The sequence below is a fragment of the Podarcis liolepis genome (genome assembly GCF_965112155.1).
Source record: "Podarcis liolepis genome assembly, chromosome: 1".
NCBI lineage: Eukaryota > Metazoa > Chordata > Lepidosauria > Squamata > Lacertidae > Podarcis > Podarcis liolepis.
This window is the reverse complement of record NC_139554.1, coordinates 48961650-48978576: the sequence shown is the minus strand read 5'-3', so window position 1 is coordinate 48978576 and position 16927 is coordinate 48961650. Positions and strand designations below refer to the sequence as shown.

The window sequence follows — 16927 nt, the reverse complement described above, 5'->3', positions numbered from 1 at the left end:
CAAAATTACAGTGAATAGAAGACACAGCCATACCTCTTAAAACAGTTACAAAGACAAAAAAACACATGAAATAAACAGCATATAGATACTAACTTCAGTGTTCCTGACCCATGTCATCAAAGCTGCTTCTTGTTAATAAAGGTAACAATTATGTACAATACTGACTTGCCAAACTGAGGCGCATGGCCTATGGAACATGAACAAACCATTACATTTTATTTAAAAGTGATTTCCTGGTTATTGTGGGATGTGATGTAAGCTGGGTAATTTAGAAGAGGGTTTATTCTAGCTAGGAGCTGCAGGCCTACCTTACTGTGAGTTCTCCTTTTCATATTTTTACCTGCTTTCTCCTAAAATAAAACTTTGTTGGAGTTTTGATGCCTCTTGTTTGAAACTTAAAGGAGTCAGTGTAAACTTTGTATGTTTTGCAAATGGCAACAACAAAGGTGCACTATGTCACTGGCAACATCTAAGTCAGAGAAGCTGCTAAATTTTGCTAAAAACGATAATATCAATAATGTGTAATAGATTGGCCAGGTTTTCTGACCACATAGCAGCTTGAACTGCTGAACAGCATTTTATTATTTATACCTCACCCATCTAACCGGGTCTTCTAAAAGTTGTATAGTTATTTATCTCCTTGATATCTGATGGGAGGGTGTTCCACAGGAACGGCCCTACTGTTGAGAAGGTCCTTTGCCTGGTTCCCTGTAGCTTCACTTCTCACAGTGTGGGACCCGCAAGAAGTTCCTTGAATTTGGACCTCCGTGTCTGGGCTGAATGGTGGTGGAGACACTCCTTCAGGTATACAGGGCCGAGGCAGTTTAGGGCTTTAAAGGTTAGCATCAACACTTTGAATTGTGCTCAGAAACATACTGGGAGCCAGTGTAGATCCTTTAGGACCAGTGTTATATGGTCCCAGTGGCCATTCCCAGTCACCAGTCTAGCTGCCACATTCTGGAATAGTTATAGAGAACTTAAATACTCAGTGGTGACAATTCAAACTTTGTAATCTGAACAATTTATATGAGAATTATGGAAATCTTGAAAGGGATCACAACAGGACATTGCACCTGGAATTATTCACCACCTTGCTACTATAACTCACAAATTTATGTTCACACAAGTTGGTGTCATTTCGGATTATTACATTGAAGTGTATTCTACAAAGGCTGCCACACAATCCCCTCAAATGTATTTGAAGGGGCCAATACAACTTGGTGGGGTGCTTGATGTGCGGCTACTGCAGATATAGAGATAATGTATTGCCATGGATGAAAATTTTGCTAATCTAGCCCACTTTCTGTCTGATGTTCTCATAAGAAGAGGTGTAGACAGCTGGTGACATCACCAAACCCGATGAGCCAAGAGAGACTGCTCCAATCTTTCAATATGTTGTGGAGGTTTCTACTGTTCTACTGTTGCACTTCCAGACCACAAGAGCAACTGAAATATAGCAACTTGAAAATGAAGATGCTTCCAAATACAATTACATGTAACTGCCAAAACTCTTTTGAAACCTATAAAGAACTTGCTAAGCTTCCATGGCCTAACAGGCTGTGGCATAGTATCATCTTGCAATAGCCATGGAAAGATGCCCTGCTGGAAGATATTGTTTTAAAGCAACCTCATCACTTGTATTGGATGGGATCAGTGTTACTCAGATACCAATAGACTTCTGTCATGGAATCCTAGAATTGTAGAGTTGGAAGGGACCATGATGGTAATGTAGTCCAGCCCCCTGCAATGCAAGAACCTCAACTGAAGCATGCATGACAGATTGCCATCCAACTGCTGCTTCAAAACCTCCCATAAAGGAGAGTCCACCATCTTCAGAGGGAGTCTGTCCTGCAGCTCTTACCATCTAAAAGTTCTTCCTAATGTTTAGCTGATAGCAAAAGCAGGCCCATCTATATATGACTTGGCCAAAAGGGGTTTGGTAGACACTGTAAATTGGAAGTGCTTGCAAAGGCCCTTGCACAGCACTTCCCAAGTTCCCAACAACCGTTTGTTGGTCACTTGGGAAGTGCTGCTCAGTGACCTTTGCAAAACCCTATACTTGGCAAGTGATGAACTCAGGGCTTACAAAATGCTTTGCTCAGAGCTTCTGAAGCACCTGGCAACCACCTGACCAAGCCTTGACATTTATGATGTCAGGTGCAAGGCAGGTGCATGTGGTTTGGCCAAAATAGCCTTGCAGCCAAATGGGGAGGCCTCGTTGTCCAGATTTGACCCATGGGCTGGAAGTTCTCTCCCCACATCAGATTATAAGAACTAATGTTTAAAATGCTTGAAAGAGCTATGTGGAATGGTTAAACAGTACTGCATTTTGAAAACATGTTTTGGCTACAGATTTCCAGTGTTTTTGTTGCTTGAGACCTTAAGCACTTCACCCTTCAAAGATAGACCTTTGTTGTCAGCATATGTTTGTTAGCACTGCTCCTTACCTTTTTTGTGCATAGTGTCTTTTAGATCTACAACAGTTTTTTTTCAAAAATAGTGTAACTTGTGTTACACGGTGATACATTTCCTAGAAAATTATCTTCAGTGCTATATTTAGGGTAGCATTCTTCCTTCTTTGTCACTCTATATGTACAATTGAGCTGGCATAGGTGTCTAATTCTTAAAATGCTAATACTGATTTAAGTTTTAAAAAATGACATTTTGATTGGTTAGTATTGGTAAAAATTAAAAATGACATCGAGGTGTTTGGTAGGGGAAAATCTGGTTAAAGATCTTATTCTGAAACTTTCTTGTGAATCTGCATGTATAAAAACATTGCACTTTTATACACTACTTCAGCTGATGCAGGGAAATGCTGACTTGCCTAAGGCTGTCTAGTGAATTAATAGCTGCTAGCAACTTCTTGGCTTGTTCTTTCATTCAGTAGCCCTGCTCACCTAGCAGTGATTTTCTTATCATGGACACAATCCAGAAAAGGACTGTATTGTAAGTTTTCCCTGAAATAAATTAACTTCTAATGTAGTCATACTTTAAGATGGCATGAAACTTGCTCATTAATTAGCTTGTAAGCACTATTCAACAGAGAACATACTTTAAAACGGTTCCTATAAATATAGAAAATAAATAAAAATGAATAATTTAGTCATAATAAAATAAATTATTTATAGTCATAGTTGCTAGCAAAGAACAAAGCTCGGTACATATCCCTGCATTTTTATGAGAATTTTCCTCTCACTTTGCCTCCACTAAACTCCCAGCTTTCTTTATAACAACTGCTTTATAACAACTTTATAACAACAATAAGAGCAGTTGCTAAGAAGGGATTATTTTTTTAATGCCAGAGGCTGCATAAGTGGTATCCACATGTGTTGTCGTTGTCATGGGTTTGTGGCCTGTCTGTACATGACACAGGTATAACTGACTTGGTTCATGTTTGTGAGATCTCAAGGAAATTCACTTTACTAAGTATTTGTTAGAACAGTCTTCCCCAGCCTAGTGTCCCCCAGGCCCAGATGTTTTTGGCTACAGATTCCATCAGCTCCAGCCAGCCTAGCCAGTTGTCAGAAAGATGGGAGTTCATCATTCAAACCATCTAGCACCAGATTGAGGAAGTCTGTATTAGAGAAAATTAATATTGTGCCTCTCTTGAGTTGAACATAATTATGATGGGGTGGGGGAACAGAGATTAGGTGGTCACCTATGATGGGGTGGGGGAACAGAGATTAGGTGGTCACATTTAGCTTTCAAGATGAATTGTAAAATGAAATACTTAAGTATAAATAATTCAACAAGAACACATTATGAGTGTTCTATAAAAGTTAGCGTTTCTGCTCTTTCAATGGCAAAGAAGACTGGCAAATAATGTTGTTCATTGGGTTTCTTTCCTATCATTATTTTATTGTATTTCTAATTTTTCAGTTTTGCAGTTAAAAGGGGGAAATGTTAAACGAATTAAAAGTAGACTCATTTCCAAAACTAGACAGTTCATTGTACCATTCAAGCATTGGATTATCTTTATTCTCCTCCTTGCCGCCAAAGTGGCAGTGAAATTGTCATTGTGTATGAATGTGATTGGGATTGTGTGTAATGTGTCCGTTAAGCAGCTTAATTAACTGTAAATCTCATAAGACTTTGAAATATCACTGAGGAACAAAGACTATTCTGGAAGTACTCTAAAATGAGGGTGGGCTTTAAACACAGAACTGCCCATATCACTTAGAGGAGCCAATCTGTGGAGCCTTTGGATTTGCCTTGCATATTCTTCCTGTTGGCCTTGCTCACTCTCATGTGATGTTAGAAGGCAGAGAGTTCCCATTGTCACATGGACAGGCAATTTTCATGGGAGTGGCAACTGGAAAGAGGCTAACCCTCAGCCGTTCATTGCCACCCCCACCAACAATTCTATTTGCACAGCAGTTAAACAGAAAAAGCTCCTACTGATGCCCACGGGAGTTTTCTCCCTCTAAGCTTAATTGCCACAGGCAGGGGGGATAGAAGGGGGAGGAGAGCAGAAAAAGGGGGTGATGGGGAGAATGAAATGGTTGTAGGGAATGTGGATGTGTGTGGATGGATTTGCGTATGTATGAATACAGAGATGGGAGTGAAGGGTGTACTTGTGTAAATAAGAGTAGCTGTGTGAGAGGGAGATGAAAACAGTATGCAATGTGGTGATGACCTTAAACTTAAATAAGTTCCCCCCATATAGAAAGAGAAGGGGTATCTCTTTTTTAAAACGCAAAGGGGTGCATGGGTGAGGAGTACAAAACCTCGCCTTATTGCTTACTGCTCCACACTCCCTTTCTCCGAGTCCTTTTCTCCCAACCAGTAATACTTCTGAAATCGGAACCCTGCTAAGGAGGAAAACGGGGTGGGGAAAGAGATTGCAGGAAGGTGATTATGTGAAGGAAATACACTGATATATTACTATCATGTCTAGTTCAGGCTTGAGACTTTGCTACTGAATGGTTACCAAAGCAGTTACTGTATTTCTGATAGTTATTTTAACTTTGCTTGCTTTGTTGCTAATGTGTTTGATACACTTACTAGGATGAGGAAAATGACACAAATCTGCTTCACAGATGTCAAATGTCATTTCCTTCTTGAATCCCTAACTGTAAGAAAGTATTGCACAAGCCTGTTTGGAATCCATCTTCAAGGTGTAGCCAGTTTCTGTTGGTAACTTGAGGCTGTGTTTACTCAGCTACTTTCCTTCATGTGATTTCAGCTTAACATGCTTGTTCAGTAAGACTGTTCAATTACTGTGTTGAGGCAGCTCCAATTGCAAAAATTGCTTCTGAATGTATTCGCTTCAAACGAAGCAGTAGTGAAATGGTGTGCTAAAATACGCTTGGTGATCATGTAGCAATACATGGTGGAAAATATCTATTCTATATGAATCAGTACTTCACCTGCCAGTGTTTCCCTTACTTTGTTCTTATGAGGTGCTGTTTCTAGACCATTATTACTATTCTGGCCTAACCACTTTTGTTAAATTATCATATGGTGCTTTTTGTATACAAATAGTGATTAGATTCTATATCTAAGTCTATATTAGACCTAGATTCTTCTGAATCTGAAACTTTTTAAACATTTTGAGTTATGATGGTAGTTATCCACCAAATCTACATTGTTATAAATTTAGGGGTGTTTCAGTGGTTGTCCTGAGTGGCACTAATTATGATTGAACTAATCTGCACTCACAGAATTTTCACAAATAGCCAATCTACTAAAGGAAGTTATCAGCCTTAGAACATGATGCTCCAGCTTTGTGAGTTGAAATAAGGAACATAAGGTTCCTCACATATGTGTACAGGAGATGTCAATGCAAAGTGGAGGGGGGCTAAGAGATAAGTGTAGCTTCTGATGGAATGGTATTTTGCAAAGAACACAAAGGTGCTGCTGAAAATAGCAACCACAAATAGAGTCTTCCCCCTTCCCCTGTACCTTCTAATTCAACTTCCTATGTGACCTGACATAATTACAACGGCCTGGTTCATAACACATAATGGTGAGCTAGAGACTCTATGTACTGCTGTTAGTTATTGCCATGGTCCTCACCACATATTTTCTTTTAACTGAACTAGAACCCTGTTCTTTGACTCAGTGTATTTCTTTGGAATGGTACAAGCTTTCTTGGACCCAAATAACTCTACCCCTTTCCCACAGTGATTGGGCTTTATTTTTTCCTTGCTGGCATCAGACAACAAACGTTTCCACGTGCACAAATGCTGTCCTGATTGCGCCCCACCCTGCTGTTCTTCCTTCACTTTGCCAGCCTTCTCCTAGTTGCTCATTCCTGTCTCGCTTCCTTCTTGTCAACTCCTCATATCTGCCTTGCCTGTACAGGCTCTTTCCCAGGATCTAGACAAGCATTTGTCTCTGTTATTTAGAAAATGATCGTGTAGTCAATCTCCCTCACCCCCTCTTTTTTTAAAAAATAATAATTTTCGACCTAGAAGTCACTCAATTTTAGGAGTAAACCTGCAGTTCATATTTCTGATACTTTGTTATTAGTGTTTCTCCAGTTTGGAATGCAACAGATTTCAGATCAGGAATGTCACTATATTCCATCTTTATGTGACTATGCAGGGAGGGAGGAATCTTCTGGGGCACTGGGCAGAGTGTGCTTCCAGATATGTTAGTGCACGAGAGAATAGTGGCAGCCCAAAACATCCATGTGTTATCCGTTTGTGCTATAGTAATGAGTATCATATTTCTGGAACACAAATGACTTCCCTGTCTCTCCCCACTAGCGTTCTCCTTATAGTTCTCCTTGGACTTAGATGAACTATTCTTTAGTTCCAGATTGGCACAAATCACTACAGATCAATTTGAGTCCACCTGGACTGCTCTGGAACAATTTGTAGCTGTCTTGGGCCTGATTTGGATTTGGCATAAATCGACTCTGTTCCGAATATGGATAAATCAGTTGCGCAGCTCTACTAATTAGATCCAAATAATTAGCTTTCTGGTGAGCCAATTTGATACATGGATACAGCCTAGAAAATCTCAAATAATTTGACTTGTATTTTAGTCTGGGCAGAGGGCCAGTCTACTTCTGCACCAACATAAGCAACAGGAGTACCAACAGGTAATGCAGTACTTCCCTTAGTAATGAATTTTGAACTTTCTCCAACTCCTGGACAGTGTTCAATGGAAGAATCAACCTTGGTCAAAAAGATTTTAAGGGCTGGAGCAATCTGCTGTCCTCCCTTTGTATAAAAAGAATTCAAACTAGTTCCAACAAGATGTCTTACTTTAATTAGAGTAGCATCCTTATGGGCCATCAAAGAAGAATTAGCTGCAAAGTGAAACCCTAAATAACAAAATAATTTATCCAGTTATATGTGGGAGATCGCTTACTGAATGCAAGCACTTTAGTTTTAGAAAAAAATATTAATATTAAGCTGTTCCTTCTGATAGAAACTGGGCAGCAGATCCATCTGCTTTTTCAGACTGCCCCATGCATAGAATGATGCTGACCTTTCTATTTCCTATGGCATCCAATTTCCCAAACAATTTACCCAGAACATTGACATAAAGGCTGAAAAGCAAAAGCACCAAAAACATTCCTCTTTAACTATGTTCATAGTTGGAATTGGGTCAGATAGAGGTCCACTGCTGCCTACTTTAATTTTAACAAATGTATCATGGCCCAGACTTTGAAGAAGCATCGGCTTCTTAGCCCAAGGACTGCTTCTATCTAGCAACTCAAAAGCTGAGGATAGGTCAACAATGGATATTTTTAACCATTTCCCCAATAAGATGGAACAGAGTATGGCAACAATTAATAGTGGAATACGAATTTCTAACTCCAGCTTTCTCTTCAGACAGAATACAGTTGCAGGAGATACACGCCTGCAACTTAAGCAGAAATAAGTTTTACAGGAAACATGCAACAAACTGATTTTAAAAAAGGATAAACCACAGACAGTTCCAACCATAAAGGAATTAAGCCTGTCAAGCCAATATCAATAAACAATTTATTGAGGAGAGAATGCCACAGTTAGAATGCATATTAAACAGTTTGAGATACATGTGATCTTCCCTTGAGGCCTTATTTGACCTAGTTGGAACATTCAGAGATTTGACCATACATGAAGTTGCTGGATCCCAGTTAGAGAAAACTCAGTAATCCACCAAAGGGGAGGAGAAGCTGTTGAAGAGTTATATAGTTTTGTAAAATAATTAGTCTAATCATCAGTTGAAATCTGAGCTTTAGTAACCCCTCTTCACTTAGCCAGTCCACAAGGAATGATAGCCGAAAACTTATACTCATTATTTCTCTGACAACCGAGGCTAAAACTTTCCACTGAGTTCTGCTATATTCTTGCTTTTTGCTTTTTTTGATGTATGAGGCATTTATAAAGTGATCTAAATTTGATGAGCTGTTCAGTGGCTACTTCCATTTTTAGTTTACAGTGTTGTCTGGAGAATTTAACCAGAGTCCTTTTTAGCATTCTTGCAGTTCTTATCATACCACACAGTGGACGGGCCAAAATTCTGATATGAGATATATGGTGTAATTAGAAAAGGTCTGTCTGCTGCCTGTTGGTAAATAATTAAAGAGGCTTTCCACAAAAGACAATGAGGATGAAGCATTATTAATTGGTCAGATCTCATCAAATTAATCTGAGAGCCAGAGAGCCTCAGACTACTTCATTCTTCTGGTCCCCAAGACCCATTGACTCCAATTATGTCAGTAAGATAGCTGACCTCCAGCAATATTGAAAGCTAAAATATGCTCAAAAGGATAGTGATCACTTTCTATGTGGATAGAGAAAAATTGGCAATAAAATTAATATATACTGGTTCCTTGCTGATTTGCTTATAGTATGCTGAGAGTTTGTTCTTATAAAATTAGGGGTATCAGAAAGAGCATCTTAGGAGTCTGTGGTTGTCTATCATCTGTAAACAAACATACAGTTTTGCTATAGATTATTATATGTGTTTGTTGAAAATACTTGTGGATTCAGAGTGGGTTTTCTTAAAGAGAAATAATTGAGTTTTTATTTCTGTGAAACAGTTACTTGTTGCTTGCCTTTTCCATGCAACAAGCTGTGACATATATTTATTTTGAATGAGTCACAATGTGCTGTTGTTTTTAACAGTTTTTGTGATTATTTGACATTATTAATACCTTTTTTTATTGCCAGCCCTTGATTATCTTGATTTAAAGCATATTGGGTTGCAAATGGTGCTTCCAGCGTACCTTTAAGGTTTATTTGCTTCGTTTCCTGCACTGGTGATGTTTGCATGAAGAAAAACAAATACTGTATGCCTAGTTGAAGCTGTGCCTTACATACACAGAAGCAATCTTCTGCACATGTGTTCCTAGCTGCATAAGAATCTGCATTTGCAAGCAAGAGCAGTATGTGCAGTTCTTGTCCTGGCTTAGCCCCAGAGGGCTTACATTCATCAGCTTATTGTTCATAGCACTGAACATCTGATCAGGATGAATGAACCAGGAAATGGATTCATTCCTGCCTTGAATCGATGGTTAGACTGATGATGATATGACTGGAGCTAAGTGCCTGGAGCCTTGGCTGCTATGCATTCAGGTGAGTCGGGGTTATAGTGCTAAGAACTTCATTTGAAAAAATTTAGGACAACTCATCAGAAATATAGTAGCAGGTAAAAATACTTCTTTAATGAAAAATGTGTGCTTCTACTTTACCTGCACCCCACAATTTCTCAGTATTCACCACAAGGGCTATAAAATCCAGAGAAAAAAATTTTAATGCAAAAGACAGGAAATCTATCAGAAAGCAGTCATCTGACCGACAAGATGTGAGACAAGGCTTAAAGAAAATTAGGGATACCATGAATATAATGCATAAATTTTGCTTTTCGCATAATATGAAGGGAGGCTATCAAAATATAAGCCTTTCATTTCAGACTACAGTGGTACCTCGGGTTACACACTCCGCTAACCCAGAAATAGTACCTCAGGTTAAGAACTTTGCTTCAGGATGAGAACTGAAATCGTGCTCCAGCAGCACAGCAGCAGTGGGAGGCCCCATTAGCTAAAGTGTTGCTTCAGGTTAAGAACAGTTTCAGCTTAAGAATGGACCTCCAGAACAAATTAAGTTCTTAACCCAAGGTACCACTGTATGCATCTCAAGAGTTATCAGTAAAATTTACCATTCAAGCCTACTGAATTGTTATTTTGGAATTGTTAGGTAACCTTTCATAAGTAAAAAAATTGAAATATTATTATTTAAAATTAAATACCATTGCTCTGGATTTTGTGTATTTTATGCATTTTCATAAGCTTGCAATAAAGTTAATGAAATTTTTAGTGTTTAAAGTGATTTAAAACTGTCATTTCTCTGTAAACAGAGTTTCTGTACATGTCTGAATTAATCAAAGACCTATATTAACACTTCATCTGTAGAATGTATTTTAGACCTTAATTAAATTATGTGTTTTATTTTATACCCTTTATATCATATCATGGGTCTAACTGTAGCAGGTATAGTCAGCTAGATAATACAGAATACAAAATTTATTTTTATGTTGGATTTTAATGGTTACTTCATGAATCCAGAGAATATAGAAGGGGAGAAAAAGCCATATAAAATTATAATATTCACATTTAAGTCAGTAAATTACTCTTTAGTCTTAGAATCTTGAAGGGACCCTGGATCCTTTCTGCTCCATGGCAAAATATGGGCCAGGACATAGCAATATTTTTTTCTGAAAACTGATTTGGTTATTACTTTTTGCTATTTGTATCTGGGTTGTTTACAATAAAAAGACGAAGTCAAAAAGAAAAAAAACTTTTGAAACTCACAATTTAAAACAAGACACAGAGCAGAGCAATGAAATACAACAAAATAGCTACATAAAGCTCATTAAACCTGAGCAAACAAAAATGTTTTTAATAATAATAATTTTGTAATTTATATCCCACCCATCTTGCTGGGTTTCCCCAGCCACTCTTGGTGGCTTACAACATATATAAAAACACAACAAAGCACCAAACATTAAAAAACAAAATATCCTATACAAGCAACAAACAAACCAGTAAATCAATAGAAACCAACAACAACAATAATAACAATAATGAACAGTTTACAGTTATACCCAAATTAAAATAGCAACTACCCCCACTAAACATTTCACCAACATCAACCCGACAAAAACAAAACTGAGGAACCAAAATTAGAATGGTTTAAAACATTTAAAAACATTTTAGCCAGTTGCTGAAATTCAAGAGTGCATGAATGAGAAAGTCATGTTTAATCCAGTGCTGAAAAGAAAGGAATATTTTCTTGTTTAGATTTCCTCCAAAATGTTGGAGAATTTCTGGCCATCCTAGAAAGTATTATTTGAAATCTTCCCCCTCTTCTCTACCCATAAATAAAATGGTGAAGTATTCTATTTAACAGGTTGTGGACAATGTGCCTCGTCTCACATGTCTTGAAAACATCATGGGAATGAAGTATTCCCTCTAACCCTAACATAGATTGTTTACTAGTTCAGTCAATCAGTCAATCAATCAATCAATCAATCAATCAATGAGGGCACTATTTTTGAAAGAGATGCTATGTAATAATTATGCTTTGCTACTGTTAAAACCGTTAAGAGTTGCTACTTTGGTTCCCACTTTTGGAAAGCTTTCGTGCTCATACCATGCTTAATTTGTTGATGGAACGCTTTAATCAAATATATTTAAATCAAATTGGTCCGTTGTATTGAATGGTCTGTTTCTACTGAGCACATCTTAAGACCTCCCCTGTCTTGACCATTGGTAGACAGTTATGGATAATAAAACTTTTAGGTCCAGTGTTGATGTTTCCTGTGCATTGATATTCATCACAATTTCTTCTCTTTTCAGACCTGTATGCGGCATCAGAGGGAAAACTCTTATAATTAATCTTCCAGGTAGCAAGAAGGGGTCCCAGGTAAGCAGTATTCTGGGGAAAAAATCATTAATATTCATGATGGATCTGGGTAAGGAGAATAATTTTGCCTTTTAAGTTACTTCTCCCATGAATTGTAACAACCATGAAATTAACAATGAAACAATAAGGTGAACATTATTTTTAATGAACATTAGTGTTCCATCTTGTGAAACCTACAATGCCATCATCCCAGTTATCAAGACAAAGGCTTCAAGTTGTTTGGTATCTGAAGGTCAACTGGTAACTATTCAGCCCAATCCTCTGAAATAAATGAGGGAGCCCTTCTGGGTGGGTATATGTGCATCATACCACTTATGTATAGAATATTGCTGAATTATGGCACATATCTGAAGTTACATTACCGAGTTGATTTAAAATGTGTTGGGGCAAATCTATACATTATGTGGCATCATTGTTCAGTGATACATGATTGCTTTTTGAAACCGAAATGGCAGCTGTGGCTGTTGGTTCACATAAGCTCTTTTCTCTTATCTGCTCACATACCTGGTTAGATATAACACTTGCTGGTTTGTCAAAATAGTTTGCCATGTTGTCCAAATGGGCAAACAGTGGTAGAGTAGATAAAAATCAATGATGTAATAATCATAATAACAACAACTGCAGTAACAAATAGTATTATTTAAGTTTGTTATTATTTTATTTTTAATCTGGAAACTGAATCAGTACCACTGCTTTAACATAATGAGTTAAAGGAGGTGTTTTTTTTTAAAAAAAAAATAACCAATTTTATAATTTCTTAGCTATGAATAGTTTCCTACAAAATACAGACATTTCCTGTTCACCCAATAAAGAGAAACCTCTCTGGTCTGCCCAGTAAACTATCAGGCTATGCTTTGACCTTTCAGTTGTGGGTATTTCAGTTTCACTTTCTACTTTGTTTTTGTGAGTGTGAGATTGTGCAAAGTCAGAGTAACATAGAAAAGAAGACAAAATTTTCCAATGTGCAGATTTCTGTATTATCTTTGGGAATATTTTATAGGTTAAAAAGGGAACAGTGCACATTGTATGTAGTGCAAGAAAGGATATGCAAGATTTATTTGCAAAAATGAAGCCCTACAATGATAATATATTTAGTGATAAAATAATATGATTTTGGTGATCAGATTTGCACCATTATTTAAGAAATAATTGAAAAAGTTTGCTTAACTCGATTTAAATCAGTTATATAAAAAGCAGCTTTTCTTCTTACTGATATAAATCTTTGAGTTAAAATGCCTTGAATTAAAACAATGCAAATCAGTTTGAAACTGGTTTGCAACCCTTGTTTCAAGGAACTACTTAAGCCACAGTTTATATGTCAGCAAGTGTTCTGTTCAACTGAAAATGTAAGTGGAGGGAGCATATATTCATGGTGCGGCAAACTCCCTTAATAAATTTTGAAGCAAGGTAACATGAGCTGGTTTAGGGTGCTTTAAAACTTTGAATCTTCCTGTCAGTAACACTTGAGAGATCTGAGATTCTTTTATGTGGTAGCTTTCACTAATATCCAGCAGTAAGGACTCTTAATAAAGTGAGATGAAAAACCTGTGATCCCCTTATACCTCAACCAGAGTAAGTATGACCCACACTGGAAACAAAACAAAATTTTATGTTTGAACAATTGTCACCTTTATGCCACCATACCATTGAGTCTATAAACACCTGAGAAGTTATAAGATATTAGGATAGTGGTTAGGTAATTGTTTAGCTTTTAAAAGTTTGTATATAGCTATAGTAGAAATCAATTGCTCTAAGACTTGGAATTAGAAAATAATATTTATTTATTTCACTGTCAAAAAAATATGTGGCAGTCTCCCTAAATCAAGTTGGCTACATTTAGGAAAATTACTTTTTTATCTGTTGCCTTTGTTCTAAACCATTGGTGATATGAAGTATTTATTTTTCACAAGCTACTATAATAAGATATGTGAGCTTGAGTAGAGAAAATACAATAGAAGACCAAGAAACATTCAATGAAGTAAACTGGATAAGAAAATTTATCAAATTGTAACCAGTATATGTTAAAAGCTTTGGCCACAGTTTCACTCAGAAGGGAAGTAGAAGTATTGTAAAGATGTTGTACAGTTTAATGCCTCTCTTTTTGATTTTGTATATAATGCATATGTAATATACAAATGTACCTATTTGTTGGCAAATGTGTTCAGTAACTGGAAGCCCCTTTAGATTTTGCCGGTTTTATAATGAAACCGATCCTTTCATTGAATGGAGCCTGGCAATTCAGTGGAAGGGTCATCTTGTGCAGCAAAATGAAAGCTAGTTATGTCTTCCAGAGATTTTTCAACAGCATAAATTGTTTCCCTTTTGATTAGTTTATCCATCTTCACTCACGCTGAGGGGAGGTAGAGGACAGCATTCTCTCTCCCTGAAATGTCTGTAAACATTTCCTCTTTGGAAATGATATTCTGACTCTTTACTTCAACTTACACTCTGAGTTATTATTTGTATATAATTAATTAGATTAGTTTATAGTATTGCTGTGGATGACTATCTAGAATTTTTACCTCAGTAAATGATATCACTCATTTGGTTGACCACAGACCCCTCATTATTATTTGTTCAGAGTGCAAGTTGCCATATCAGATTTTTCAGCATTCTTTTATGTCTTGAAGTGACAGCACTTCTAATTTATAGACAGCTTTGTGGGAGGGAGGTGTGATGGAATATATATATATATGTAGCCAGCCAAACTGCATGGAGTACCTCTTCCATTGAGAAGTTCATTTCATTATTATTATTTTTACCACCTTCCTACGTTGCTGTACAAAAGGCAGAAATGCGAAAATATACAACAAACGCTATACATCCTATAACAATCCTATCAAATGCAAATAAGTCATAATGAAAAATATGACTATAAACTCCTCAGAAACCCATTTCATTTTTATCCATATCAGTTGTGAGTCCAGAATGAAAGGGAAATGTGCATGGATTCCATGAGAAGACCTCAGTGCCAAAAACTCTAAGGCCATGTTGAAAGATCCCTCCCTCTACTCTAAATGGGTTAGTACATAAGAAGGCCAAGTTTCAGAGGCAAAGTTTATTTAGAACCATTGCAGAAGGAATATAAAAAGATGAGAGCAACAAAAAACAAAAGGCCAATTCCTACAAGTAATGAGAAATGAGTGCTGGAGCAATGAAGGAAATATTGCCACTTTCTAGAAAACAATCACTTTACTGGAGGGAAGCAGGCACATCAGACATTGAGGTTATACTATTGGTATGAAGAAGAGAGCTAGAGGGTGGGGGTGCTTTCCTAGTGAAGAAGTTCATGATCCATTATAAATAGTTCATCTGTTTTCCAGAAAATAACATAATTGGCCCCATTATTCTGATAAGTGGCATTGTTGCGAACGCTGCGAGTTGTGCGTTTTCGGGTTGCGGACCTCACTGAACCCGGAAGTACCAGAACGGGTTACTTCTGGGTTTCGGCGCTCGTGCATGCGCAGTAGCGCAAAATGACGTCATGCGCAGAAGCGCAGAATCATGTCACGCGCATGTGCTGCGGGTTGCAATATGCCTCCCACACAGATCACGTTTGCAACCCGAGGTATAACTGTATATGTTTAATTGTTAGAGTGATAAATCTGGTCACAGTCATGTGGATACTTTTCTTCCACCCACTAACTCATAACAATATCACAATTTATATAACTTACCCTTTTTCAGATAGGAGTTTGTATATATTGGTGTCTTTCCATTGATGGAAGGCTTCCAGTTGAGCCTTTTATCAGCAAAACTTGGTTCAAGGGAATCTTCAGACATTCCCTTTGCAGACTCCAACATCACTTTCTATACTGTTTTAGAGCAGTTTTTCGGGTGTGTGGGTATGTGCCAAAGATCAATTTGATCCCTGTTCGACTAACAGAAGGCTCTCCTAAAACAAGTAGCTTTACTGTCAATGAAGTTCTCATATGGTTCTTTAGAGTGTTTAAATTTCTTTTTGCTTTCTAAAATCTCTATATCTTTTGTAATTTTAAGCATTTCTTTTTTGATATAGGAAGGCAGTTGTGATATAATATAACCTCTAGCGACAACTTTATTTGTTTCCCAGATTATTGCTTTTGATAATGCTACATTATGTAACCTACAGAAAGTGTTTTCAGTTATTCACATTTTCCGGTTCTATAAATATCCAATAGAGGTGTCTCTGTTATATCACAATACCCAGTCTCTTCATCTGAGGGTTTAGAGCAGGCTTCCTCAAACTTGGCCCTCCAGATATTTTGAGACTACAGTTCCCATCATCCCTGACCACTGGTTCTGCTACCTAGGGATTATGGGAGTTGTAGGCCAAAAACATCTGGAAGGCCGAGTTTGAGGAAGCCTGGTTTAGAGGATCGGATCTCTTCTTCAGGAGCCTGTCTTCAGTAGAGATCCTTTTATGAGTATGGAGAAATTCTACTCATATATCATGTGATGGTAAAAATTCCAACAGTAGCTTATTTAAGAAATTTGTATCCTGTAATTAAAATGGATTTTAATCTGCTAGACGTGAAGTGAATTGTTGGCTCAGGTGAATGACTAATGTAGCATGTAGTTAGATGTTAAGACCTAGAGGTTTGGTTCCCTTATATCCACTAGAAAAACTCTGGTGCCTCAAGGGAATTTTCCCCTTGTTCATTTGAAGTGGGTTTTAAAACTCTTTGAGTTAATAGCCATATGTTCTCCAGGCCTTTTTACAGCAAAGGCTTGGATTGATTCTAAATTATGTACAAATATTATCTGACTAGTAAATTTAAAAATAAATACATAAATTATAATTTCAGTATATGCAGGTCAGATGAGTTTGAATACATTTTGCTTTATGTTTTGTATTGTCCTTTATCTAACTTACCAAGGGATAGATCTCTGTCTTCTTTTCATAATTTCATGGAAGGTCAATAAAATTAATTTAAAGTTACATGATTGCTGACTGTAAACAGATTTGTTAACTATAGTGTAGCTTTATAAGTGCCAGCTGTGAGAAAGTAAAGTTTTTTTTTACCTAAAGCAGTGTTGACTGGCAACAGAATTTTTGATTTAGAAGATTAGGG

General features: G+C 37.2%; 1 protein-coding gene across 39 annotated transcripts in view; it reads left to right on the top strand.

Moving 5' to 3' along the window:
- Positions 1 to 16927, top strand: part of GPHN (gephyrin) — a 239996-nt gene that overhangs the window by 126140 nt on the left and 96929 nt on the right. For all 39 annotated transcript variants that reach the window (XM_083460142.1, XM_083460138.1, XM_083460130.1 and 36 more), the window contains one exon: positions 11807 to 11873. In XM_083460142.1, the coding sequence (XP_083316268.1) occupies positions 11807 to 11873 (67 nt within the window). The remainder of the gene's footprint in view (positions 1 to 11806; positions 11874 to 16927) is intronic.